Here is a 27988-nt window from a genome sequence, read left to right as displayed (position 1 = left end):
ACATGAAATTATGGATTTGGTTGCCTCATATGACTCCGAAGATTCTGAAAATGAAATTGTAAAATCATCGAATATGGAACCATCTACTAAAAGAATAGACATTATACATTTAGACGATAGTGATAATGATGAGCCAAAAATTATTACCTTAAATAAAAAGATTGATTGTATTGAGATCGAAGAAAGTGATTCTGAAGGCGAAGTAGTGGTTGAAAAACATATTGAAGCAAAAGCAAATGAATCAACTAGTAAAGAAAACAAGCAATTCCTTTCAGATGCTAAGTCGCGTGACTATTTAAATTTAAATGATGACAGTCCTGAAGAGACGATCATTCCTCAAAATGATGTTGTTGATTTACGGAATTCAGCTGCCGTTTTGAGTGACCGTGTATATGGACCTTCTAAATCAATACAACAATGTGAGCAACCGTGTGACACTTTGTCAGAGAACAGGACTATCAGTCGTTCTTCGGTTTCGAGAAGTTCAATTAGTTCTGCCAACTTTGATAGAACTATTAGTACACCTGATTCTGTACGCACTTCAATCTATTCTCCACATGTAGGAGTTAGTGAAAACTTTGATAATGAGAGTAGAAAACGGCTAAGAACAGATAACCCTGAATTCTTAGATTTTCCTGATGAACCTGTTCCATCAGATGCTGACATATATCGTAAAGATGCAAGAGTCACTGAAGGTTACCTAAAGAACCTAGCTTGTCGAATACCGAGGCAATTAATGCGAACTTACGTTGGACATACCTCTGTTGTGATGGCGTTGAGCTGGTGCGTATCGCAATATAGTCATTTGTTACTTTCTGCCTCCGCTGACTGCACTATCAAAATTTGGGATATGTTTTGTACTAAACCAGTAAGGCTTTTTAAGAATAACTCTGGGTTGAAGGCAGCCAAATGGTCGTTAGATGGTGAACAAGTTGTTGCTGGAGGGTTTGGAAAGAAAGCACATGTGTATGATGTCATAAGTGGTGAGTATATCCTGAAATCATACATAGAGTGAAATTTTTGTATAACTACCGTCAAAAACAATGTTATAATAATAATAGTTTGTCTTTTCTTTTCACCAAAAACAATCTGCCTCATTTTGCTATCATGGCTTCTTGCATTTTAAAAACTGATCTGGAGTTGACGAAAATAATGAGATTAAAGTGCAATGCTATAACAATGATTTCAGGATAAAGGAGAAGGGGATCAAAGCTAAACTGGACAGGTATCTGATAAGATACAGCATCGATTCGAAAACAAAACCAATAAAAATCAATGAACTGAATTCAGCTGAAAATATCTTTCTCCAAAATTACTGTAAAATGTAAAGATGTGCATTGACATTTTTTGTCCCAGCTGTTTTACATATATTTAGTTAAATTATGGAGGTTAGATGAGGAATCAATATCAGTTTTAGGTCAATTTATCTAACATTGTTCCTTAAAATAAAAGATTTAAAACTGATTTTTTGATAGAAAGTTGTATGCGTTTAATCAAGCAAAATCTTTCTGATTCATGCTCTGTTACACTTGGAACCAGAGTTGGCCGGATTGGACCCAATGGGTTTTTTTGAAAAAACCCATTTAAAAAAACCCATTATTTAGCCCACTTTTGGGTTTTTTAAAAATTTTTTGAGAATTTTTTTAAAAAAGTAATTAATTTAAATACTTTTACAATTTAAACTTCTATTTTATTTGTTCTTCACCACAGACAATGGACATAAAAAATGAATTTTGAACTTTAATAGTATTTCTTAACTCTTAACGGCATTAAAAATACTTCAAAGATTTAAAAAATATATATTTAACTTTTATCTTTAACTGGTCAATAAATAACTCAAATTATCTCACTAAGTCCTGTCACGTCTGGTTTTCTCAATATTTGTAGATTGTACAGAAGAAACTACTCTAGCTAAAAGGCTTTCATGTGAATTATTTTCTGCAACCCGACACGTCACAAATTTTGAATTAACAAGTTATATTTTTTTTAGAAATTAACAGGTTTTACAAGTGGTCGGACAAAAAACAGAATAGGATGTACAGTATTTTCATTATCTTACAAAAAAGTTTAATATTTCTTAATCTGTACACAGAAATAGAAAAACAGGCAACATAAAATTCAAAGAAATGTCTTGATTAAGCTGGAATTCAGTAAATAGGGATTTAAACTACTTGAGGTTCTACAGTAGTTTTGCATAAAAAAATGAAATACAATAAAGTAAAATGCAAAAAAAAAAAAAAAAAATAGTAGTAATTAAAAACGAACAATAGATTTTATCACTCAAGAAGTAATTTTACCTTAACTGTTGGTAATCATGGAAACTAAAAAATCTGAAACTTCACCATTCTTGGGTTTTGTCGTCTTTCATACTCTCAGGGGTCTGTCCAGGATTTTTCACAGGGTCCGTTTTTTGTGAAAAATCAAATAATTTTGTGAAAAATGAATTATTTTTGTGAAAAATTAAAAATTTTCGCAAAAAAAAAAATTGTTAAAACGAAATTTTCTAATTTAGAGATGGCACAAACTGCATCAATTAAACTTAAATTTGAGTGTTTTCCTCTTCTATGTCGAGAAAATCATTCTGTAGTGTTTTTCTGATATTTGGCGGGGGGGGGGGGGGCATCGCTCTCTCAAGTATCAATATTTATCTACCATTTTTTGTTACAATTAATTTAAATACTGTACAGAAATATATTATGCTAGAAATATTTCTGTACAGTATTTAAAATAATTGTAACAAAAAAATAAATAAATAAAATAAAATTCAGAGTAGGGGGTTCAGCATTTAACTTTTTGCCCCAAGACACTCTTAAAAAGCACAGAATTTCGTTTAAAACTTATAAATTCCGTGATTTTAACAAAAATAAAAAGATGTTTTAATTGTTTACCTCTTAACAAAGCGTAAATATCATCAAAAATTCGAAAAATCGGATTCCCATAGTGGATGCAAAGAGATCGCAATTCTCAAAAGTGAAGGCATCAAAAGTATAAAAACGGCTTGAAAAAGAAATATTTTTGATAAAATTATTTTAAAATTGCATTTTAGAGTCCTATGATAAACATTTCATTAATATCTGTGGACACAGTTGACGCAAAAAAAAATAAATAAAATAAACCATCTATTCAGCATTTTAATTTTTGACTCATAACAGAAAATGGATTTTTGCTTTAAAAACTTGAAATGAGAGTTCTAACAGAAATAAAGAGACTTTCCATTTATTTGCATCCTAATATAGCGAAATTAGCTTGAAAAAAGGACAAAATATGATTCTCATATCGGATGTTAAAAGATTGCATTTTTCAAAATGTAGACATCTAAAGAAAAAAAAACGGTAATTAAAAGAGTTTATTTAAAGTTAATCATCCTTGTTAGTATCGAAAAATCAAAACCCATACAATTTTCTGCCAAAATAACAATTAAACATCGCACCACACCGCACCGTAAAAACGCAAATATTGAGAAGCTGGTAAAATGATGAGAATATTTTCTAATCAAGTCATTATAAAGGTTCAACGCCAGACGCTAAGTAGTGACAATTTTAAAGTTGGTAACTCTATCTGAAGAGATCATATTTTTTCCCCACCCTTACTATCACTTTGCAGTTCTAAGTTCATTTCGCAGATATATATTATTATTGTTTATTAAATCATGAGCGGAGAAAAGTACTTACCAATGCCTTTTCAGAAAAGTTTACAGCAACACCGCTGCTAATTATGTGTGATAAAACAAACAACCATTATATTTATTTGGCAGTAGCAATTATTTATCCCTTGCAGGAGCATCGCAAGAGTGCCGATTTCTTTTTTATTTTTTTTCAAAATAAGCCGATTTTGTATAAGCTGATCCCTCTAATTTGACTTCAAAAAAGGCTCCAAAAATTATCGGTTTATACACAGAAATATGCGTTATTTTGCTTTCAGATTTGTTCTTTCAATAAACAATTTGTGAAAGATCCGATCTTGTTTATCAGAATTTTGTGATGGGTCCGTTTTGTTTGATCGGGATTTTGTGAAAGGTCCGTTTTGTTTGATCGAGATTTTGTGAAAGGTCCGTTTTGGTTGATCGGATTTTTGTGAAGGGTCCGTTAACGGACCCAAATATCCTCTGGCCAGACCCCTGACTCTTCTTCAGAAAATGCTGAATTTTAACTAGTTTTCCAGCTCTTTTTACCCCAAGACAATTCTTGTGCTTTGTTCATATACTTACGCTACAATATGCTACAAGTACCCTACATTTTCCCTAAAAAAAGACGAAAAAAACCACATTTCTTTTTAAAAACCCAGCTTTAGTTGGGTTTTTTGGGTTTTATTTAAAAAAACCCTGGGTCCATGGGCTTTTTTTAAAAAACCCGGGTTTTTGCCAACCCTGCTTGGAACTCATCACCTCCTAGTTTTATTTTTTTTTAAAAAAAGCATCTTTGCATACTGTGTTCATGCATACTTTCTATTTCTGTTTTAGTTGATTCAAAAAACTTATACATTTTAGCTTTTTTTTTTGTTCTTGTATTACATGTATGTACATATATATGTAGGATCGCCCAATAGCAGAATATTTTCAGCAAATAGGTGGAATTTTGAAGTATAAACTAGGATTAGATTTGTCATATTATATCCATTATAAATCATATTGAGAAATGTCAGAAAAACATCCTTAATTTAAAATTTATACTGTATATATTTTTATATTTTACAAAAAGTTATCTAGCTTTGCAAATACCAGATAACTGCAAACTTAGCAACTTGCCTCCATTTTTTTTTCTTTTTTGCATCATGCTTCATTTTGAACTGAATTTTGCTTACTGAATGCGCTTACAAAATTGTAGCACATGACTGTGCAATCTTTTAGAATCTATGTTTGATCTGTCATTTTTCTGATAATTTTCTGAACTGAATGCAATACAAAGCCTCAATTTAAGTTACAATGGTATTTTTCTTACTTCTTGCGTTTTTAGCCGTCATACTTTCCGTTTAATACATTCTGTTAACTTGGCTTGTTTAAATGTCAGTCATTAAGTTGTGCTTATGTGTAATTTGTTTCAATTATAAAAATTATTAGTTGATAAATTCTAATGAATCATATTCTAAAAGTTAGTTTGTATTTTAGGTAAGGAAGCTGCTTCTTATGATATTTTCAACTATGTGACAAGTATTGAAATTCATCCATATATGACTGATGTACTTCTGTGTGGAACTCGTAATGCAATATTAGGTTTTGACTTAAGAGTAAATTCAAAGTTGCCTATCCGCACCTTTTTTTCAAAATGTGAAGAGGTAAGAAGTTGATTCACAATATGTGTTGTAAACAATTCATGTTTTCTTATTAGGCTATGATGAATTGCTTATTTACTTCATATGACCATTTTTGATGTTCCTATGATTTTTCAGGTTGTTATGACAAGGAGAATAAGTCTATAGAGCTTGTGTTTTTTTATATTTATTTAGAGGGACTAATTTTTGTCTTCACTGTTACAAATCGTCTGCATTCTTGAATGAATGGCTTGACTCAAGAAGACTAACTTTTGTGTGAGTGTATATAAAATCATGTTTTTCCAGGAAAAACACCTATATAAATTAACTCAAAAGCAAAACTTCTCCTAAACGCAAAATTTACAGATTCCCATCGTTTAAGATTAATAAGAAATCAAAATACCAAAATGATGAATATACCTAATCATGGGCGCCCATACAGCGGGGCAAGTGGGGGCTCAAGCCCCCCATTCTAGAAATGAGAACTTTCTTGCTTTTAATACTCTTTTCTTTGCAAAAATGTAAAAACATTTCTTCTCCATCCATTAATGGACAAGTTATTAAAAATGTCAAATTTTAACAAATCTAATCTGTACTGAAATCAGTTTCCACTGGGAAAATATCCTGCTAAATAATGGAGAAAAAAGTTGAGCAACACCCTCCCCTCTTAAAATTTTGCATATATGGGAGCCCATGAATATAATCTTTATGATAAGTCTATGAGTGCAAATTGACAATAATATCTATATCTTTATCCCCACATCCTAATTACTATTTATTTATTATTATTATTTTATTTATTTATTTTTTGATGTATGTGCCTTGTGTTACCTAATCAAGAAAATCACCAGTCATAATATGATGAGTCAAATTTGTTCTCCATTTCCATTCCATTTGTAGAGAAACAAGAAACCCAACGAGTAGGGTCCCATCGCAATTGGTGATTGCAAAAAACATAACTTGAATTCAATCTTTAAAAATTCAAATAAATGACAAAGGTTCTGGATGTTTTTTTTAATCCACTTTTAATTTAAAAAAAAAGTCATTTTTTTAAATTCATTCAGCATATGTATGTAATGAATGTGGGAAAATTAAATTAATTGCTGTTGGACAGTAAAGCATTCAGTTATCAAATATTTATTCAAAACAAAGGAGGAAAAATTGACATTTGAAAAGAAATGAAATGGGAGAAAGCAGGGACTCAACAGAACCTAGCATCCCAATCATCAAAAGTCATTCGAACTAATTTCCAAACAAAAATCTAAAAATGACCAGTAGCTCAAGCTTGTCAATTTTTCAGTGATTCTGAAAAAATTTCACTACCTGTTCCGAAAGTTTATTCCTTGAAAAAGAGGGAAAACTTACCAAAATATTTTTTGGGGGCAAATTTGGAATGACTTCATCATCTCTTCGTGTGTCCCAATGGGACCAGGGTTGGCTTTCCCTAAGAAGGTGCCAGAATTTTTCTTGCCAATATTAGCATAGATTTTCTTCCTAATGTCACAGCTTTGCAAAAAAATTGACCACATTTCTCAAAACTTATTTTTCTCCTCAAATTTTTACCATTACCCCAGTTGGTCCAGTTTAAAAAAAAAAATACCATAGAGAAAAGTTTCACAAACATTGCTTGTTTCTTGATGCAATGCCTGCTATCTCTTCTATTAAAAGAATATTCTAAAATTTCTCATTTGTAAATATTAAATTGAAAAACTATTGAGATTTTAGAAACCACCTTTTCCAAGGGGGGGGTCCAAACAATAATATTTGATTTTGAATGGGGTGGTTTCCTTCAGTCAAAAGTACTACTTTTAGTCATTAAAATGGATAGAATTAGCATAAAAAAAATAAAAAATAAAAAAAAAACATGGACCCAGAAAATACTTTTATTTTCCCCAACAGTTATTTTTTAATTAATTTTTTAAAATGCCCGATTTTTCAAACAAGACGTGGTCTAGATGATGTCACAAGTGATGCTTTTTGGCGCATCTTTGTACTACGTTTCCGCGTTATGATAATAAAGGTGAAAATTAAAATTGTGCTCTAAGCTTATCAACCATATCACTGCCGATGCACGCGAGTAAGGATGCGAATTAAATATTTTGTTCTGTGAATGGCAACACAGAATGGCATTTCATCATATATGATGTCATCGGCAAGTAATGTAAACAATGAAAGATCACCGATTTAAGTAATTTTTTTTAAATATTAAACTTAAATAAATTATTTAAAAAATGGTTAGATCATATGTTTTTAAGCATGTTCTTTCAGAAAAAAAATACTTTTAAAATATTGAAAATCCCGTTGTGATAATATTGTAATTAAATTGTGCTTTGGTTAACAGCTGATTATTTTTTCCATGCTTTTTCTATTGTAGGGCAATTCCATGGTGTCGGACGTAAAAAATGAAGAAAAATTTCTCAGTTTTACTTCCATTTACCAAACATAAACTGTTCCAAAATGATCAAATTTTTTTACAAGATACTTACTACATCCCACTGAATAAAAAATCATGTTAGTTTTTTAAAATAGATCCCTAAAGTATAAATTAAAAAAATTTAAAGAGTTGGTGTCAGACGTAAACACACAAATAGTAAAATTTATAGTTCACTTAAAAATTATTAAAAGTTTGCGAATTGATTTACATTTTAATTTTAAAAACAGCATAATTCTGAAGTGTACTTATGATTGAAGCATATTTCACAGTTTTCAAATGATATTATTAAGAATAAAATTATTTAAAAAATATTTTTAGCTTGGTGTCGGACGTAAATTTTTGGTGTCGGACGTAAATTGTTCACATTGGACGTAAACTATTGCTCTTAAATGTAAATGCATAACAATGATTACAGTTATAAATATATAAATTATAGGTTACATATATTGAAACAACATTTACCACATAAATTCAAAAGTAGGGTTGATTGGGGGGAGTGGGACACTGGGGTAAGTGGGTCTCACCCCCAAAAACTGAAATAACCATATAGTTTTTATACTATTTTACATTGATCATGTCACAGTTCATCACAGTGATTAGTTTTGCATATATTTCGGTTATGTGGAATTTTTTTCTAGGTCAGAAAACTGAGTCAAAAAAAAAAATCTGAAAAATATTTTTTGGCGAGTTTAAGCAGCATTTTTCAAAGAAGTGTTTCCCGGTTAGCATTTATTTTTTTTATGATCATTAAACATTCATGTACAGTTTAACTTAAAGTGCATACTGCAATCAGATTTTTTGAGTAAAATATTATTCCAAACTTTTAGAGTAGGGGCCCCACGTACCCCGTAAAATTTTGCTATAAGAGATCCCCACACTATGGGGTAAGTGACCCCCCCACCATAACAGTGATTATTTGAAAATCAAAAGCAACTCTGATGAAATATTTGTATTAGTGAAATACAGGACAACTATGATAACTTAGTAATAATTGATAGTTCAGCTACAAAAGCTGGTGATTAGTTATTTAAAAAACTTATCTGAAAGAAAACCATCAAGATTTATATGAGTTGAATGTTGGTAATGGTTCTTCCTTAGCCAACTTTACATAGACGCAGTCATTTAGTGTTTCCAATTTCTTTTTCCACTTATAGTTTTGGCAAATTTGCCAAAATTGATTTTAATCAACTGGTTAGGTACATTAAACACACCTTTTCTCAAAAGGGGTCCTATTTACCCTTATCAACCCTAAATGTATATACAATAAATTCACTAAGTTGTTTTTTATCCATGTTTAACTTTAACTTTGAAATTGAAGACATGTGTTGTTTTAAGGAATGTAAGTGTCGGACGTAAATGGTGTCGGACGTAAAAAAATTTTACATTCGACACCTAGATTTTAGTAAAAAATATTCACTTATTACAAAATGAAAATAGGTTGCATCAAAGAGATTGAAATTTTTACTTTGTACCCAAAAATACATGTATGTAGCTTTAAAATTATTGGCTCAGCATAATTAACTGCGCATTTTGTGTCGGACGTAAAACACTTAATGTACTCAGGAGGAATTCTTTTACAAATCAAAATGAATTATATTTTGACACATTTTTGCAACATCACCAGCAACACATTGTATCTTTAAATGGTTATTCATCTCAATTCATAATATTAGTATGTATTTTTTGGAAAAAACAGAATTTCTTCGAGAGTCACCAAATATGGTTTGAAAATACTCAAGATGTTGACCTTAGTTCAACCTCCTGTAACTTATTTATAACTGAAGTGATCAAATTTTAAACAGGCATTTCAAAATATACAACTCTTTACCTTTAAAATGACACTTCATTTGTTTAAAAATTTAAATTTTGAAAATTTGATCATCTAGTTGACCTTATCATGGAATTGCTCTGTATGTCAATAATTAATTTTTTTGTCATTTTGAGTTTTTGCCAGTTTCTGCTGCAAATGTGGCAGAAAGTGGTTTTTGCCATGCCAGTTTTAACTGGTTTCTACCAGTGGTTTTAATCACCTCGTCAGAAACTTGCCAACCCTGAATAGGACCTACCAAAACTTCACTGAAGATTCAGCAAATTGGGAGACAATATTGCAACATTGAGTCTTTTCTTAATTGTTTTTTAATGGTGCCTAATAATCTTTCTCATTAGATGCCGTGATTGCAATGTGCATGTCAGGGCTCGAGAATTATACTGCCCGACATGCCCAGGGCATGTAAAAATTCCGATCGGGCATGAATCTTTTACCCTTACATGCCCGGCCGGGCATGTAATTTTTTGATCAAATATGTTTTCCTAAAACTTGATTATTTCGGATTTTATTGAAAAATTATGTTTCCTTACTTGGAGCTCAAAATTTATTTCCAGCCCTAACTGTTAAGATGGTTTGCTGTTTCCGGTTTGCGTAGAAGCGATCCTTCCCGTTATATAATTTAAATTTTGTTACATTTAACGACAGCATATTATGTACTATTTATTCAAACTATTTTTTTAATGATTTACAGTGATACCTGTGTATAACAGTACTGTCTATAACAATAAACCTGTCTATAACGATATTTTCCTTGGTCCCAGCAAAATCTCTGCATAGTAAATAATTCAACTATCTATAACGATAAACTGTCTATAACAATATTTTTTTAGGTCCCAACAGTATGGTTGTAGACAGGTTATTCTGTATATAAAAATAATTTGTTTGATTAGTGCTGTACGACAATTCAAACGCTTTTATTGATACACAATAAGGAAAACTGGGCATGTATCTTTTAGACAAACATGCCAGGTAGGGCATGTAAAATTTTAAAGATTTTTCTAGCCCTGGTGCATGTTCTTATTTTATCACTTGGTAAAATTTTAATTTGATTCTGTAAATTGAGAATCTCCCTGCTCCTAAAAGTTTTAGTTCAGGGTGTCCCTGTTTCTCTCTCTTTCTCTTTTCAACCTTGATTTTTGATCTTACCTTTTCCTGCTGTTTTCAACTATCAGTTTTCGATTTTTTAGATTTTCTTTCTTCCATTTCATTTAAAGAGTTTCTATGTGTTCTCATGCGTAATCTTTTTTTTTTTTTTTTGCATAAATATTTTTGTATATTTTCCAATTAAGTTTAAATTTTTCGCATTCGTGATAACTACAAACACTATTAAACAAATGTTCGTTACAAACCAAATTTTAATGTAATTTTAATGCCAGTCAATTGCAAGTTAATTAAATTTTGCTAAAAACTTCCTTATATATTATTTCTGTAGCCTGTTTTTAGTTTCTATGCGAGATCTTCCTCAATTCTTGATCGATTTCTTTGATTTACACCTTATTTTAAAGCTTATCGTGCAGACTACTGACGAAAAATAGACCCATGGTCGAAAAATTGTTTTTTCTGTCAAAAAAAACCTGTTTTAAAGAACCAGAATGTGGTTTTCGGTTAAATTTATAACTTTAACTTGCACTGTGCCCGACAGAGCTGAATAGCTCGATCAGCAGAGCGTTCGCCTGGTAACCAGGAGAATGTGTGTTTGGACCCATGTCCAGACAATCTGCATCAAAAAATTAGAGAAGTATCAAGCATGACATGAACATTTAATAACAATGAATAACAAATAAAAGTGTATAGAATAGATGAGATTGAAACGCTACTTGCTGTTATGAAAACTTGATGCAACATGAAGCTAAATTGAGTCTTAATTGTAAAACTTTTTTTTTTGTTTGTTTTGTTTTTTTGTTTTTAAAGTCTTGACTCCGGTAAGAAAATTAAAGCATAATTCAAGCGAAAATATAAGTATCAGGTTTAAGATTTCAGACTACAATGGAATTGTTTTTTGTTCGGAAAAAAAAATGAATCGTATATTGAAATATAGATACTTCTAATGAGTTTTTGATTCTTTTTTACAAATAAAAAAATGACTACCTCAATTTGAAGGATAAAGTATATATTTTTTCTTCTTTTTGCAAAAAAACAAATAGCCTATTACATTTTTACTACATTCGAAAAGCTACGCATAAAAAAGAACTTAGTTCAAATAATTTTGTATTTTAACTGTCAGTGTTCACGCTCAACTATCCGTAACCTGAGTCCCAGGGACCCATTAATGAAACAGATTTGGGTCCTTTAGTGGAAAAAATGAGTCCCTTAAATTTTAAACAGAAAATCTTACCATATAAATGAATAATATAAAAAGGTTAATACTTGGGGAAAAAAACTATCCACAGAGTGATTTAAAAAAGTTATGAAATAAACTAAATTGGCTTTATTTTCTCTGATTATCATTGTAAAATTATTTTCAAATAATACACTTGCAAGACTTAGTTATGTGAGAAACTATTTGGTCAGTTACAATGAGATAATCACACTCAAAATTTACTTTAAAAAAAAAAGTTGGATTTTACCGTAAAATACTAAACAAGTGCCTCTGATTGATCAAGCAGAAAGCACTCCCTTTACCTTTATTTTCCTGGATTTTTTTCTTGATGAAAATACCAAAAAGCCCCCTCCCCCCTATCCAGCATGAACTATCATCAATTATCTTTGGGAATTACACAGAAATAGAAGGAAAAAATCGCAAGCGAATGAACATGAACCCAACGCAAAAATCGCGATCGCAAAAACCGAACCATTCTCTCACATGAGTGTGAAAACTGCTCATTTGCAATCTTAAATCAGTACATTTGACTTAATTTTGACTCTTTTAAAATATCTGTTTTGGCTTTCGTGCTATTTTTAAAATCGCGCCATTTTCAAAATGGCGCGGTCGATTAATACCTGACTTTTGCAAATCCAAATAAAAAAAAACCCATTAGAAAGAGATGAATTTACTAGAAAGAGAACAAGCTTGAAGTGCTTTTGTATAAAGTTCAAGTATTCATAAGCAATTTAAAAAGAAAAATGTGTGAAGTTCAGAACTTTGTGTTCAGCGCGATCTTGAAAATGTTCGCCATTTTTTTTCTCCTATCCTGTTATTGGGGATGCATGATTTTCAAAAATAATTCTGGTTACATGAGTGCAAAATAGATATGCTTTTACTGTACAGCTGTCTTGTATTAATCCTGAAGATTACATTGAAACCACACTCTTACTTTTAGTCTTGATTGCTGTTTTCAAGAAAGATAAAAGTTGAGGGAGAGCTTGTTCTTAGAATACGGTTTACAGTACAATGGACTATTTATGAACCTGGAATATTTTGCTCCCTGAGCTCAGCCCAGGAGGTCACTGTAAGTTCCAGTCTTATCACTAATAAAACTCCATTGACTGGTGTGGTCAACAATAGGGGTGTGTTTGAATAGCTGATACAGAGATAGGGTCATTTTAATTCCTTTCTGCTGATTCTCCTGGTTATTGAAGCTTAAAAGCAATTACTAAATAGATCTTCAGCATTTTCCACAATTTTTTTTTTTTTTTTTGTTTCTTATCTTTTGGGTTTTCTGGGTCCCCAGGACCCGAATTTTCGCGGAAGTTGTGTCCCCTTTCCACGAATTTGCGTAAAAAACCCGCTATAGCACGTAAACGCGAACCCTGAACTGTGCTGTTAAATGATGAACACGTGCTGCCATCTAAACCATAACGGCTCAAGCAGCTTGCAATAGCACATTGTACAAATTTTCAAAAATAAAAACACTTCTCTTCAATATCTTATCTTATATATTATTTCTGCGGATTATTTTTCTGTCAGTATACGAGATCTTTCTTATCTTTTGAAGAAATTCCCGCTTTCGAAAAATAGACTTACAGTCTAAAAGTCAAGTTTTCGGAAACGTCCCTTGCTGTTGCAAAAACTTAATGCAGCCTGTAGCTCATATGCAGATTTTTTTAAAGCAAAATTCTAATACAATTTTCCAGTTTTTTGCGTCGCTTTCGGCAAAAAAAAAATCCATTTTTTTTAAAAATTATTATTATTTTTTTTAATAAAGCTTAGAAGCAGAAAACTTAGTTGTTCTGTTAAATTGATAAGATTTTTCGGTAGAGCGTTCGGCTATAACCTATCTGAACTTCGGGCAAGCCCGGACTGTCCGATATAATAGCAAATTTAGATTAATATTACGCATTATATGTACTCATAACATACAACAGATAACACACGTAATAAAATAAATACAATGGGAATGGTATTGTTGCATGCCCCTATGCTCAGCAGTGCTAGACCAGGTCCATGAGTTTGTTTACCCTCAAGAAATCCAGCACCGTCACTGGGTCTTCAGTCAAATCCCTCCTGGAGAGCCCCAGGCACGACAGTATATGGTCAGGCGAAACCTGCTCAACAAAACACTTGGAACAAGTGGAATGCTTCTTGGTGTTTCGACTCCTTTATGCAGGCTACAGTTATCATTCAGATAAGTTGACTGTTAATCGAAGAGTGTTCTTCCTTTTTTTTAAGCTTTGACTCCATCCAGACCACTAAGCATAAGCATAAAAAAGTATTAGATTTACCTCAAGGGAATTTTTTTGTGCAGAAAAACATTTTCATTGTATGCTGAAGTGTAGATTTTTCTAATAGCAGTGTTCGATCTTTTGTACAAATGAAAAAATACTACGCCGAATTGAAATTACGAGATTCACCTAGTAAACCTTTAATTATTTATTCGAATACGATATGAAACATTTAAATTATTATTAACTTCATTAGAAAGCAATCATTTTCTATCTTACTGCTTTCAGCTGGAAAAACCAAAAAAAAAAAAAATTTTTGTCTATATATGTGTATTATGTTCTAAAAATTACACTTAAAAAACGGACTCAGTTAAACTGATTTTGGTTTTGAATTTTAAGAATTCGATAAAAAGAAAAACGTGTGGGCATTTAAACCGTAACGGTTAAAGCAGTCTGCTATGGGAAATTGTTCAATATTCAAAAATAAAAACACTTAGTTTCAATCTAATTTATTACTACTCTATAATGTTTGTTTCAATCACTACGTGAGAGCTTCCTTATTCTTTAATCACATTCCCTGTTTTACGAATAATTTTAAATCATATCATGCGTGCTACTGACCATTGGCGTCGTCAGATCAAATTTATTGGGGGGACCAACTTTTAACATAGTCAAATACATTGATATATATATATATAAGTGCTGCCTATGGCGTCTATTGAACTGAGTTGTGAAGCTCGATTCAATGTAATTTAAATTGTTTGAATTGTCCATGTTTAAAATACAGTTTATGTTAATGTTTCTTTGTATATACGTATATATATGGTAAAAATGGATTAACATTACCATATAGTATATAATCTTAAAAACTCAAACATCTTGGTTAGCATATTCACACACAAAAACAATAATAATAAATAAAATAAAATTAATTCCACCAAAGAAACTTTTTCTAATCAGCACGTGTGATTAAAATAACTTTTTTTTCCTGCGGCAAATTTTTTTTCGGAGACATTTTAATGAAGCGTTAACACAAGACAACATGATTTAATCTTTTTTTGTGTATTTCAAGCTTAGTCAATCAACTGAAGCAGAATATTTACTTAGAAACGGGGATCCGGCGGGTTTTCCCCCGGAAATTTTCTGAAATTATTGTTCCATAAACGCAGTTTTAGATGATTTGGCTGATGTTTTGGAGAAGAGAGATTTGGGGACTTCTTCGGAATTTTCTCGAAACCGAAGTTTTAAAATCACGATTGTAAGCCATGTTCGGGAACAAACAATTTTTGGAAATTGAAGCTTCGAAAAAGTTGACTTTAGATGACTTTCGATGGTGTTGGGAAAAGAAGTTTTTTGCCTTCTACCCCAGAATTTTTTCGTAAGTGGAATTTCGAGCGTCTTAACACGAAGTTTTAGACGCTCTTTATACTATTAGAGGGAGTTAAGTTTCAGGGGATCTCTTGCATATTTTTATAGTTGAAGCACTGAAAACGAAAGTTAAGACTATCTTTGATAGTAGGGAGTGGGTGTGTTTCTATGGGAATACGGTGAGAGCGCTCTCCTGGAAGTTTTTCGACACTGAAACTCTAAACACGGAATGTAGGTTATCGTTGCTGACGTTGGGGGAAGGAATGGGATATGGATACTCTCCCTTGATGTCAAAATCAAAGTTTCAGAAACACAATTTTTTGCTACCTCTGATGAAGTAAACTGAACGGATAAGGCTTGAAGAGAGTTTTTTTTCTTTTTCAAAACTATTTGACTGCTTTGGTTTTCTATAGAGAAATTTTCAATTTCCAGATAGATAATTTATTTGTATGAAATACATCTGCGGCTTCAGTAAAAATACTTTTAATATTTTAGACTAGTGTAATATTTTACGCTGATACTTTAAGTCTATTTTTTCCCCCTTTATTTTAAGTATTATGCCTCCTGAATCTATTAATTAAGTTTTGTGTTTTACTTTTCTTTTTCTTGCATTCAAGTACTTAGAACTTCTGGTGTGATAATTCATTACAATTTTTTTGAATCTTTCTATCTGTATTTCAGCTTTTTTTATACTTAAAACGTATTTCGCTCGCCCAGGTAAGGTAATTTAATAATACAGAATCTCGATGTTCCTAATATTTTAAGATTGCATTTAGAAAAAATAAAATAAAATAAATATATACGTATATATCTTTTTCCACTTTCGCTGTATTTACTCGTTTAACATCTAATTATTCATTTTTAGGACTGTGAAGGTTTTTCGTTTTTTTTTTTATCATTAAAATGAAATTGGAAGGTCAACTTCTAAAAAAAAGGGGGAGGGGGTGACATATCAGAAGAGGTGGTCTTCTACTGTTGCAGGAGTTTTGTGGAAACCCAGAAAAGTTTCTTGGGGATTTAAAGTGTCTTCTAATCTTGACATGATGTATAACCCTGAAATTTCTGTCTTGCCATCGAAAATCACTGAGAAAATAAAAAGTGATTTCAATTGAACTTCTTAATAAGATATAATGTTATCATTTGTACTATCTCATTTTGAATATCTGGTTGAGTACACTTTCTCTCTCTTTAAAACCTCTGACTAAAAAAAAAAAAAAAAAAAACCTAATGTCCATTTCTTCACTGCAAACTTGCAAACTTTCAGTAGCTGCATAAGGTTTCCTTCACCATTGCCATGTCTTTGTGGCTTCCTTGTCTTGCGAGCAGACTCGCTCTTTAGGGCCCTCTAGATATGAGAAAATACTGTATTTGACACATGTAAGTGGGCGCGGTTTTTTTACTTTTTTGTGTGTAATTTACATTGGCCCTTTACCCTTTGCCTCCCACCCCAGTCCGTAAAAATTCGAAATGACGGACCTGCTTGCGAGGTAGTTTAGACTTCTCAGCAAATTCTTTGCTTCTAAGTTTTCATTCTAGACAGTTGCTTTACTTTTGTGCTCACGAAGTTCATTTTGATTTTAATACATAACAATTAAAAATTCCAACTGCATTTCACATGAAAAATTATGTTTTATGTGACTGTGCATTATCGTCCTTTTTTGAAATTGAAACAGTAATAAGTTCCCGAAAATAACAGATTTGATTTTAACAAATTCCAATTTTTGATGGGGTCCAACTCTCAATTATTGAGGGGGTCCGGACTCCTCGGACCCCCCCGGCCACGACGCCCATGCTACTGACTAAACATAGACGCATGATCTTATTTTTTTCCGGCAAAAAGCTTTTTCGCTGTTTTTTATTACGCATTTCTTCAATGAATAGCATTCGAAAAGGAAGGCGCAACAGCTAGGTTTGTTGGAGTGTCGTGCTGTTAATCAGAATGGCACCAGTTCGAATCCGTGCCAATGAATATCTTTTTAATGTTTCTCTCTTTTCCATCGGATGCTCACATGGGCAGAACTGTATTTGAAACAACTTGTTTTTTCACATGCACAAATACTGCTTTTTAACGAGTCGCTCAGCCACACTTTTAATGATATTTATGTTTGCATTGAAAATACATGCCACCAAAAGTTTAGCGATCATCAAATTATCACAACATTGTATTTAACGAGGTTTTGTTACTGATTTCTTCAAATTACATGCCCTCTCTTGTGCGCTTACTTTTTTCTGTTTACTTTTTTCAATTCCTCTTCATAATGTTCTTTCTTTGAAATTTTTAAGGAGCGAAATGCCTTATGAAACAATTTGAAGCACAGTGCGGAGTTCCGCACGGGTCGACTAGTCATTCTTATCTTTACAAATATTGGGCAGAAAGTTTCCTTACTGTATGACCAGAATTGACCAAAATATGTAATTTCAAATCTTTGTATTAAATTTTTCAGAAAATTTAAAGTTTTGCACTCGTTGAGAAGAAACTATTGCATTTTGTACAAGTAAAAATGAAGTGGTAAGCAAAAAGTAATGCAAATCAAGCAAAGAAACTTACTCATTGATCCTAAAAATATATCACCCTTTGTCCCATTCCCCCAATTATGCAAGAGTATAAAGTTGTGTGCATGTTATGTTTTAACGGAAGTGTTTTCATGGTGCTTTAGTCAAATTAAAATGCATAATAACCTTTTTTTTTTCCAGGTTCTTGATATTGCTTTCATTGACGAGAATGAATTTATTTGTACAACAAATTTTGTAAGTCGAGATTCTGCTGATCGTACTATCATGGTGTGGCATTTTGGAAGTGGAGCAATTCTGTCAAACCAAATTTATTTGGTAAAAATTTGAATTTACATCAGAAATATTATGTTTCTTCATCATTAAAATTGAAATAAAAAATGAGATAAAATTTTAATCAAGAAAAGTAATTTATATTAATTAACAGTGTGAACCATTCATTGACTTTGCTGTACATTATTTTAAAATTCTATTTTTAGTTTTTCCTTTCAATGAAACAAAAAGAAAATTCATGTTGGTTAAACATTAGGGGCTTGTTGGACCTAATGTCACATGAGACCAGTCTTAATTATATTATTTATATTTTTTATTTCATTTCATGTTTAATAGTTGGTCCCACAGGTTTTTTTTTTTTTTTAAATCCTAAAATCATATCCTACAGTGGTACTGAATAATTTTTAATCCAGCTGTTGAATTACAGCATTGCTGGGTACTTTTAAGTGTGCAGCTTGATTTCTTATTTAAACTGATTTCATCAAGATTGAAGCATGAAATTGAATTCTTGTCACAAAGTAAGCTCTTTCTTTTGATTGTTACTTGTAGTTTATCTCGGTTTTCTGAATAAGAAAAAAGTACAGTTGAACTTAGTTAAAGTAACATCGTTTTCAATGACAACTCCGTCAAAAAATTTTAGTCCCTTCATTCGCCCATGAACAGTGCACACTGCTTTTTACTAGGACTCGACCGATGCATCGGCCTGGCCGATGCATCGGCGCCGATGGTTCAACAATTTAGCCATCGGCATCGGCGGCCGATGCTAACTTGCAGGAAACATCGGCCCATCGGCCTGAAAAACATTGAAAAGCCGATGGAAGTGGCCGATGTTTTCGAAAAAAAAAACCTTTGCTGTTTTACTTTTTAATGCAAAGTAAAGGAAGTTATAGTTTTCATACAAAATTGTTTAAACTTTAGTATGAATTTCTATTTTAGTCACCCCTGAAAGAGTTTTTAATACTGCATTCAGTTACCAAACAAGTTAATAATTGCGTTGTTTCTTGCGGCTGGATGTACGTATGTATCTGTCATAAGTCATAACTCAAAAATGGTAAGCTGTAGAGTGTAGAAGGTTAAAATTTCGCATGTAGTATGTGCGTACGTTCCAGTGTTGCACTTTCCATTTTTGTTTTCGATCGGGTATTCTAAAAAGCCTATTTATTCATTCTTTTTTGGCTATTAATTACTTATTTCAATACAAAACTATATAGCATCTCAGCCTGACAATCATTTGGTGATACACTCTATGACAAAAAAAATCGACACACCAAGAAGGAGTGATCCGATTGAGATGAAAATTCGTGGATAGGAAGATAATGCACATAATAGTAAATGATTAAATTCTTAGAACAATTGAATAATTTATGTCAGAGTTACAGTAACAAGTTCAATAAGGTATTGACCCGCCTCTAGCCTAAATACAAGCTGAAGCAGGGCGTGGTAAACACCGAGAAAGCTCCCGGAGGTTGTCCTGTGGTATTTCAGGCCAAATATTTGCTCCAATTGTCGGACGAGGTTATCAACATTTCTTTGCCAGATGCAATCGTCATCCCATCATATCCCAGACATGCTCGATGGGAGAGAGATCTGACGATCTGGCAGGCCACGGAAGAGTTTGGCAAGCTTGCGGACAGTTCATAGCAACACATGCCGTATGTTATCTGTCATTTTCCTGCTGAAAACCAGTCGAGGATACTACAAAAGGAACGGCAACAAAACAGGTCTTAGAATGTCGTCGTCGCACCACTGTGCAGTAAGTGTACCTCTAATTACGACCAAAGGGGTTCAGTTATCAAAGGAAATGGCACCCCAGACCATAATGCTTTGTTGAGGGCCAGTGCGACGTGCAAAAGTGAAACCAGGATCCTCCTCTGCCCTGGGTGTCTTCAAACACGTCTTCGATGATCGTCATGACACAGATAGAAGCAGGATTCGTCGCTAAAAACTATACATCCCCAGTCGGCACCATTCCAACCTGATCGAGTCATGCACCACTGTAATCTAGCTCGGCAGTGTGTAGGCGTCAGTGGCAGGTGGTGTAATGGTCGGCGCGAGCGTAAATTTCGTTGTCCGTCGTCTGTAAATGGTCATGATGGACATTGGTGTTTAGGTTTAACGTCTGATGGTTCATAGAGATGAAGAAAGCTCTGTGACAGCTGATCGGACAATCACTGTCATCACGATCTGTTGTGACCCTAGGTCGAGCGCTAAGATCCTGACGCTGAACTCTGCCATTTTCTACACATCCTTGCCAGCATCTTCGAATCGTCGCATCACTTCGACTCAAATGACGAGCGATTCTCCGATTTGACCAGCCGCCCTCTTTCAATCCAATGATATGACCTCTTTAAAACTCCGACAGTTGCTCGTAATGAGCACGGACCATGCGGCGAGGCATTTTAAAGTTGTTGAAAGGTAATCTGAATCGCAATCAAACCGAAGGTTTTAAAAACTGTTGAAGAACTGCTCTTTATATATATCTGCTGGATGCGTTGGAGATCATTCTGATGATATTCATTCATTGGACACCAAATTTTATTCATTTGCACATCTGGTCGAAACAATCCTGCATACAAAATTTCAAAGCAATCGGATGATTGCTTCTTGATGCGAGAATTGTTTTTTTTTTTTTTTTTTGTTATAGAGTGTATATACCCGAATTGGAGACCATGGAAACAAATATGAGATGGCGAAACCGGTTTTTGTGTCATTTTGTTAGATTCCCGTTGAACCGACGGTAATTTTTAGAACTCTTGCGTGCCCCCCTCCCCCTCCCTATATTTCTGAAATTAAACTCTAGTTGCACATCCGAGTTGTTTAAAACTAACACCATTCATAAAAATAGAGATTTTTTTTTTTCAAACTTAATTGAAACTTAATTATTAGAAATTGATTAAATACGTTTTGAATGGTATTTGAATGGAAATTTTTTAAATATTTAGCGATTATTTATTTTGCTCAAGAAATGTCATTTTGAGTATCTCTCATTCTTGTTTCATCTTTATTTCGTAATGGGCCATCTTTTTTGCATCATTTATAGCGATCGATTTTTTTCTATTATAAGTAACTATTTTCATGTATTTTTATAAAATCAATGACCGAGTTATTTTCGTTTTCATCATATTTTTAATACGTTATAGAAAAGTTAAGGATTTTCTATTAAGCAATTTTTTAAATTTCAGCAAATTATTGTTAAATTGAAAAATTTAATTTGAACTTGTTTGTAGTGCTTCATAAAAGATTTTAAACAATCAAATTGTTCAATATTATGTGTGCAAACATCAGATCAAGTAGTATATGTATTCAATTATTAACTTGGAGTAAATATTGAGTTTTTTTTATTGTAGCTGCGTTTTAAGAACCTCACTCTTTTCATGGCTATTTCTTTTTTCTGAAAAATTTGTCCATGTTATAGCTTTTATGAAAAATGCAAATTTTTCTATTCATAAATTTTAAATAAGTATAAAATTATTCCTATTATGATTTATTATTGTAATTTATCTGTTACTTTTTTTTGTTTAATTTCATGACTAAAAAATGTCTATGTGCAATCTTTCCACTTTAATTGCAATTTGTTGACGGTTTCATATTTTTATTCTTAAATTTTTTTTTTGAATGATTAAACAACATAATTAAAAGTTTTTTAACTATGTATAATGCACATAATCCATGCATTATTACAATATTGCTGAAATCTTAGTTACATGTTCAATTAAAAAAAACAAATCAGTTGGTTATGAAACAGTGTCTTTGTTTTTCTTCCTTTTTTTTTTTTTTTTTTGGTTGTTGTTATTTCTCTGTCATCTTACAACAGTCAAACAAAAGAAGCATAACTACATCCTATATAGATTGTACGTAGTACGATCCAAAATTTCGGGGACAAGCTGTATAAAACTTTACCCAGAATAGTTCACATTACCGAAGCACATCCACCTTCAAAGTGTCACCTTGAGTGACTATGTACTTCTGCCAGTGTTCATATAGCTTTGGGAAACACCAGTGGAAGCCATTTTTGCAACCTACTATGATGCACTTTTATCGTCTCTTGACGGAAGAAAGCGTCAGGTAAGAGTCACATGGAGCTAAGTCCGACGAAACGTTTTGTTATTTATTTGTCATATTAGAGCATTGATCAATCAAACCGTGCATCCTCAACATGAAAGTCGCCTTCTTCCCCTCGATGAAGTTAAAGCAGCAGCGCAATAGACCTTACAGGAGGTTGCGGAAAATGGCTGCCAGGAGTGCATCTAAAAGCTATACGAACGTTGGCAGAAGTGCATAGTCGTTCAAGGTGATTATTTTGTAGATAGATGTGCTTCGGTAATATGAACTATTTAGGGTAATGTTTTATACTGCTTGTCCACGAACTTTTAGATCATATTACGTACGTATGAGTTTTCAACTTACTATTTCACAGCGTTTCTGAGTGACTCAAGTTTACGCGTATGAAGACATCACAAGAGAACTTGCGATAATTAACTGAGGAGATGTTCAAAATGGATATTTGGATCATCTATATGTTTTTTGGTACATATGCGTGTACAGATGTGCCGAAAAAACTTGTGAAGTTTACATTGGGTGATCGTAAAATAGAAATTAGGTTAAATTTTGATTTTTTTTTTTTTTGATTACAAGTCCTTATTCACAGAAAGGAAGTAAAGTGAAATGAATAAATGATCCTTTAAATCCCTGACAATCTTATCAATTTATTTCCATTAGATTTTTTTTTTTTTTTTTTGCCATCGGCAATCGGCCATTTGGAGGAAAACAATCGGCCATCGGCCATCTTTGAACAATTGGCCCATCGGCCAAAAAATGCCATCGGTCGAGCCCTACTTTTTACCTTACTTGGCTGTTTTGCAGCATTAATATTCTGGCTCTTTGAAGGATGTTACAACAGAGTTTCACTTCCAAGGCAGACTCATGGGCAACCAGCTAATAGGATATATTTGGAAAAATTTCTCCGAGACCTACTATTTTTACCTACAAGTTACCTTTATTTTTGAAGTCCTCTTTGTTAATGACCCCCTCCAGAACTACAAGGACCTACCGTTAGTTTCATTGTATATTCCTTCGTTTTTTAATTCAAGAAGATAAAATATGTTTGCCTACTTATTTTTTGGTGGAGGGGGGGGGCATTAGATTGAACCATGACTATCCTATCCCCAAGTAGTTTTCAAAAAAAAAAAAAAAAAATTTTTAGCCACTATCTGCTCTAGGGTTCGAAAACATCCAATATTTTGATATATATCAGATATTTTCAATTAGCACAAACTAAAGTCTTCAAAATAGTAAATGCATCCTCAAATCACTCTTTATTTTATTATATTATAATTACAATATGTAGACTTAAAATTAATGTTTCTTTAATTATTTATACCTAGTATTTCAGTTTACATTTCTATCAATTTTAATGGAATTAATTTAGCATTAGATGTTTTACTCATTTTTCTTCTGTTAGCTACTTTTACAGTTATATGATTCAGAAATAAATAATATGCATTAGTTGGTGACAGTTACAAGACATTTTCTTTTTTTCTGAGCAATGTTTGAAATTGAATTAGGCACTTTCATATGAATTAAAATTGTTAAATTACTAATAATTTTATCCATATAAAACACAAGTAAAAAATCAATCACTAATATAACAAGTAATATTATATTACTTTGTTATATTAGTGATGCATACATTTAGTATTATACATTATAAAAATATAGTAAATAAGTTTTTGGTTATTTTTAATAATAAATGAACAATATTACTATGATTAACATACTATTTTTTTTTTTTTTTTTTTTTTGAAAATACCATAGTTGAAAAATAAATATCGAAAATATCAAAATATCATGATATTTTCAAAATAAATATTGGATATATATCATGATATATAGTGACCAATATATATCAGCAAACCCTGATCGGCTCCCACATTAATTAATTATTTTAATTGTTTGTATTATAGGAACGCTATACTTGCCCTTCCATAAAAGTTCATCCAAATGATTCTACTTTTGTGGCACAAAGCAATGGGGACTACATTGCTTCTTTCTCTACTTGTAAGCCATACCAGATTAGAAATAAACGTTATATGGGTCACAAGGTGAGTTTTATTTTTCTATAAGCAGAAAAGAAAAATCTTTCATTTTGTAAGATTTAAATAGCTACTTAATTCATTTGTACTAATTCATTTTTCACATTTGTTACTGTTGTTTGCTATTCGTTGTTTGTACATCTTGTAGTTAAAAGTGCAGCTTTTCCGACTATACATTCGGAACATTGATTATCATAACATGGAAACGCGGTACAAAGATGCGCCAAAAAGCATCACTTGTGACATCATCTAGACCATGACTTGTTTGAAAAATCGGACATTTTAAAAAATTAATTAAAAAATAACTGTTGGGGAAAATGAAAGTATTTTCTGGGTCCATGTTTTTTTTTTGGTATAGTCGGTGTACATGTGAAAGTTGGTTTCACATGTACACAGATGGTTTGGCCTAAGGATGCAATAAAAATGCTGGTGCTTAAGCATGTTCAAGTACTTTCAGCATTAGCTATAGCATTGGAAAGCATTGTGACAACTTTGATGGAGAGATGGTTATGTCATTTGCAATTGATAAATTAAAAAGTCCTAAAAACAATATGTTTCTTATAGATTCACAAGCAGCTACATATTTTGTCATTTACAAATTCAAAGTGTAATGAAAATGCTCAAATGCTTCAATCACAAGTGGAATAGAACTGTTTGAACTGAAGAAAACTAGAGAAAGTGTTGTCCTTTAAAAGATTCTGGGTCGTTGTCACATTTTTGGAAATAAACAGTTAGATCAACTTCATAACAATAAACAAATCAATATTAAAAACAGAATATATGTACTGTCGGCCCGCTTAATCAGGTAACAGATAAACAAATACCCCTCTTATATATGAATAAAACCTCCTGGAACCGAATGTTTCCCCATTGGCGCAATGTTAAAGGTCTCCGCTTAATCTAATAATTTCCTTGGATAATTGAATAATATTGATCAGCTTTTGCAAATATTTTTGCTGAGAAAAAATTAAAAGCAAATTAAGTAAGTAAACAATCATTGACTTTGGCAACATTGTTCGAGAGAAACAACTTTCACATTCCATCAAAGTATTCCCACTATGCTATCTAATTTCTTTTGTAGTTGCTATTACCAAAAAAAGATAGCCCAGTTTTTTGTAATTAAATATTACAAGAAAATATCAACATTGCAGACAACAATAATTGATAAATATTCAATATAAAACAGGGCGAGGAGAGAGAAAAGGAGTTAGAAAAGTGTTCTTAAAAGATCTTGAGAAAGCCGTCCACTATTATGCACTTATTCAAAAAATAATGCACCGAAAAAGAGTGCTAAAACAAAGGTTTAATGTCACAAGTTGTAAGTTACCTATCTTTAATACTCATACTGTCGGCCCCACTTAATCGGGTAATGGATAAATGAATATCGTGCTTATACGAATAAAACTGCCCAGAACCGAATATTTCCCATAGACCCAATGTTAAAGATTCCCCTTTAATCCAATATTTTCCCTGGATTATCTAATAATATTGATCAGCATTCGCAATTTATTTTTGCTAAGAAAAAGTTTGAATTCATTAAAAATAAATGAAGTAAGAACATTTATTGACGTAAAAATATAAAACAATTATTTTCGCCGAGAACGGGCAAGAAAAACAACATTCCTATTCCATCAAAACATTTCCACTTTTCTATCAAATTTCTTTTGACTTTGCCAAAAAAAATAAAAACGAAACAATAGATAGCACGGTCGACAATTAATTAAAGTAACACAAAGAAATATACATGCTTTAGACGATAAATTAATGAATATTAAATGTAAAATACGGTAGATGATGAGGGGAAACACTGGGAGTCAGAAAATGCGTTCCCAAAGACTTTGAGCAAGCAATCTCCTATTATGGAATATTTCAAAAAATAAACAAATAATCTAACAAATGTTGAAAATTTTCATTTTTTTTACTGATAAAACTTCAAGTTTTTAGTTGACCTTATTGTGTATTTTTGTATTCTGTCTTATTTAGGTTTCTGGTTATGGCATAGAATGTGACATTAGTCCTGATGGAAAATATTTGGCTAGTGGTGATGCTCATGGGGACTTATACTTCTATAACTACATGAATACTAGTTTGATTCATAAACTGTCTGTGAAAGCTAATGTTCCTACAAACAGACTAAAATGGCATCCAGCTTTATCAAGTACCATAGCCACAGCCACTTGGGATGGACATCTACAAATATGGAGATAATTGTTTCATTTGTAATATAACAGGGCTGTCCAACTGGCGGGCCGCATGAAACCAGTGTTGCCAGATTGGGGGAAATTTCCCCATTTTGGGGAAATTTAGTGCTCTCTGGGGAAATTTTGGGGAAATAGGTTTTGAGGGGAATTTTTTGGGGAAAATTTTTTTTCTTGGGGAGAACCTGGGGAAAAAACCTCGGGGCGAAAAAGGAACTTTTTTTGTATTTAGATTCACGTCAAGAAGTAGTAGTTACATTGTTTGTATCAAACAGCGTTGGTTTAGCTTTGCTCAACTTTATGGAATTCGCATTATGTGGAACATGCTACGGAATTCGCATTAATGTTCTGCGTGAGTACCTAGTTGATACGTGAAATAGGTAAAAATAAGTGTGATGGAGAATGTTCTTGGATAAATATATACAAAAATCATAGTTTAAATGTAAATATAGAAACAGAGTAGTAAATGCAAGTAGAAAAAAAAACCTTTGGCTATTTCTTATCTTTCGGTCAGGCACTCATGACTAGTGGCACCTGCACGGCTTTGCCCGTAGTAGAAAATTAAAATGTCTTTTGGTTCCCCTGCATATTTACAAATAATGCATGATGAATTTCTCGCTAATTGGCTTGCCCACGTTACGGTTCCACGTTAAGTAATTTATTCGTATAATCCACTTGGTAATTTATTCATCCATCTTATGATAATTTTGCTCGGGAAAATGGAGTAGAAAAAGAACAAAATTGAATTTTCGAAAAATCACTTAAAGGTGCACCCCCCATGCTACAAACTAATCCTTTGCCAAATTTCATGAAAATCGGCCGAACGGTCTAGATGCTATGCGCGTCACAGAGATCCTGACAGACAGAGAGAGAGACTTTCAGCTTTATTATTAGTAAAGATAAAGAAAACAAAAAAAAAAGCGAAAATGGGAAGAAAAAAAAATTGGGGAATTTTATAAGAAAATTTGGCTATTTGGGGAAAAAATTCATTTTCAAGAGACAAAAATATTAGAGGAAGTCGATTCATTTTATGAAAATATTAGTGGAAAAATAATTTTTGAATTTGGGGAATTTTGATAGAAAACATGGCTTTTTGGGGAAAAGTTGGAAGGGAATTGGGGAAATCTGGATTTGACCATCTGGCAACATTGCATGCAACCCGCCAACACATACTGTGCAGCCCGCCAACTTCTTATTCAGCATATTTCTTTTTTCAACATTTTATGATATTAAGGAGCATCTGCGACTACCATTCTTGATGTGCGGGGGGTCCCCAAAATTTCCGCTTGATCGCTCTTTTACTCCTTTCATTGTATTGGGAGAAAAAGGTAAAGGACAGCTACAGGTCAAGCAGTCCTACCCTGCAAGCTGGTGTTCAAACAAATTCCTAGAAATAGCATTGCCTCGTGTTGGCGGGGGGGGGGAGATAAACATTTCAGATAAGCAAAACCTGCCTGCGATTGGTTAAAAATTAAGACCCCCCTCACTGACTCTA

General features: G+C 32.5%; 1 protein-coding gene across 1 annotated transcript; it reads left to right on the top strand.

The window, feature by feature from the left end:
* The first annotated feature begins 10 nt into the window (after positions 1 to 10).
* On the top strand, positions 11 to 27423 carry LOC129224824 (WD repeat-containing protein 25-like). The gene is made up of 5 exons (XM_054859372.1): positions 11 to 983; positions 5105 to 5271; positions 18114 to 18248; positions 24167 to 24304; positions 26279 to 27423. The coding sequence occupies exons 1-5, from the start codon at positions 11 to 13 to the stop codon at positions 26501 to 26503; spliced, it is 1638 nt and encodes a 545-aa protein (XP_054715347.1). The 3' UTR covers positions 26504 to 27423.
* The last annotated feature ends 565 nt before the right edge of the window (positions 27424 to 27988 follow it).

Source organism: Uloborus diversus, chromosome 6 (assembly GCF_026930045.1).
Source record: "Uloborus diversus isolate 005 chromosome 6, Udiv.v.3.1, whole genome shotgun sequence".
Taxonomy (NCBI): Eukaryota; Metazoa; Arthropoda; class Arachnida; order Araneae; family Uloboridae; genus Uloborus; species Uloborus diversus.
Note: the sequence above shows the minus strand (reverse complement) of the source record. Positions and strands in the feature narration are given on the sequence as shown.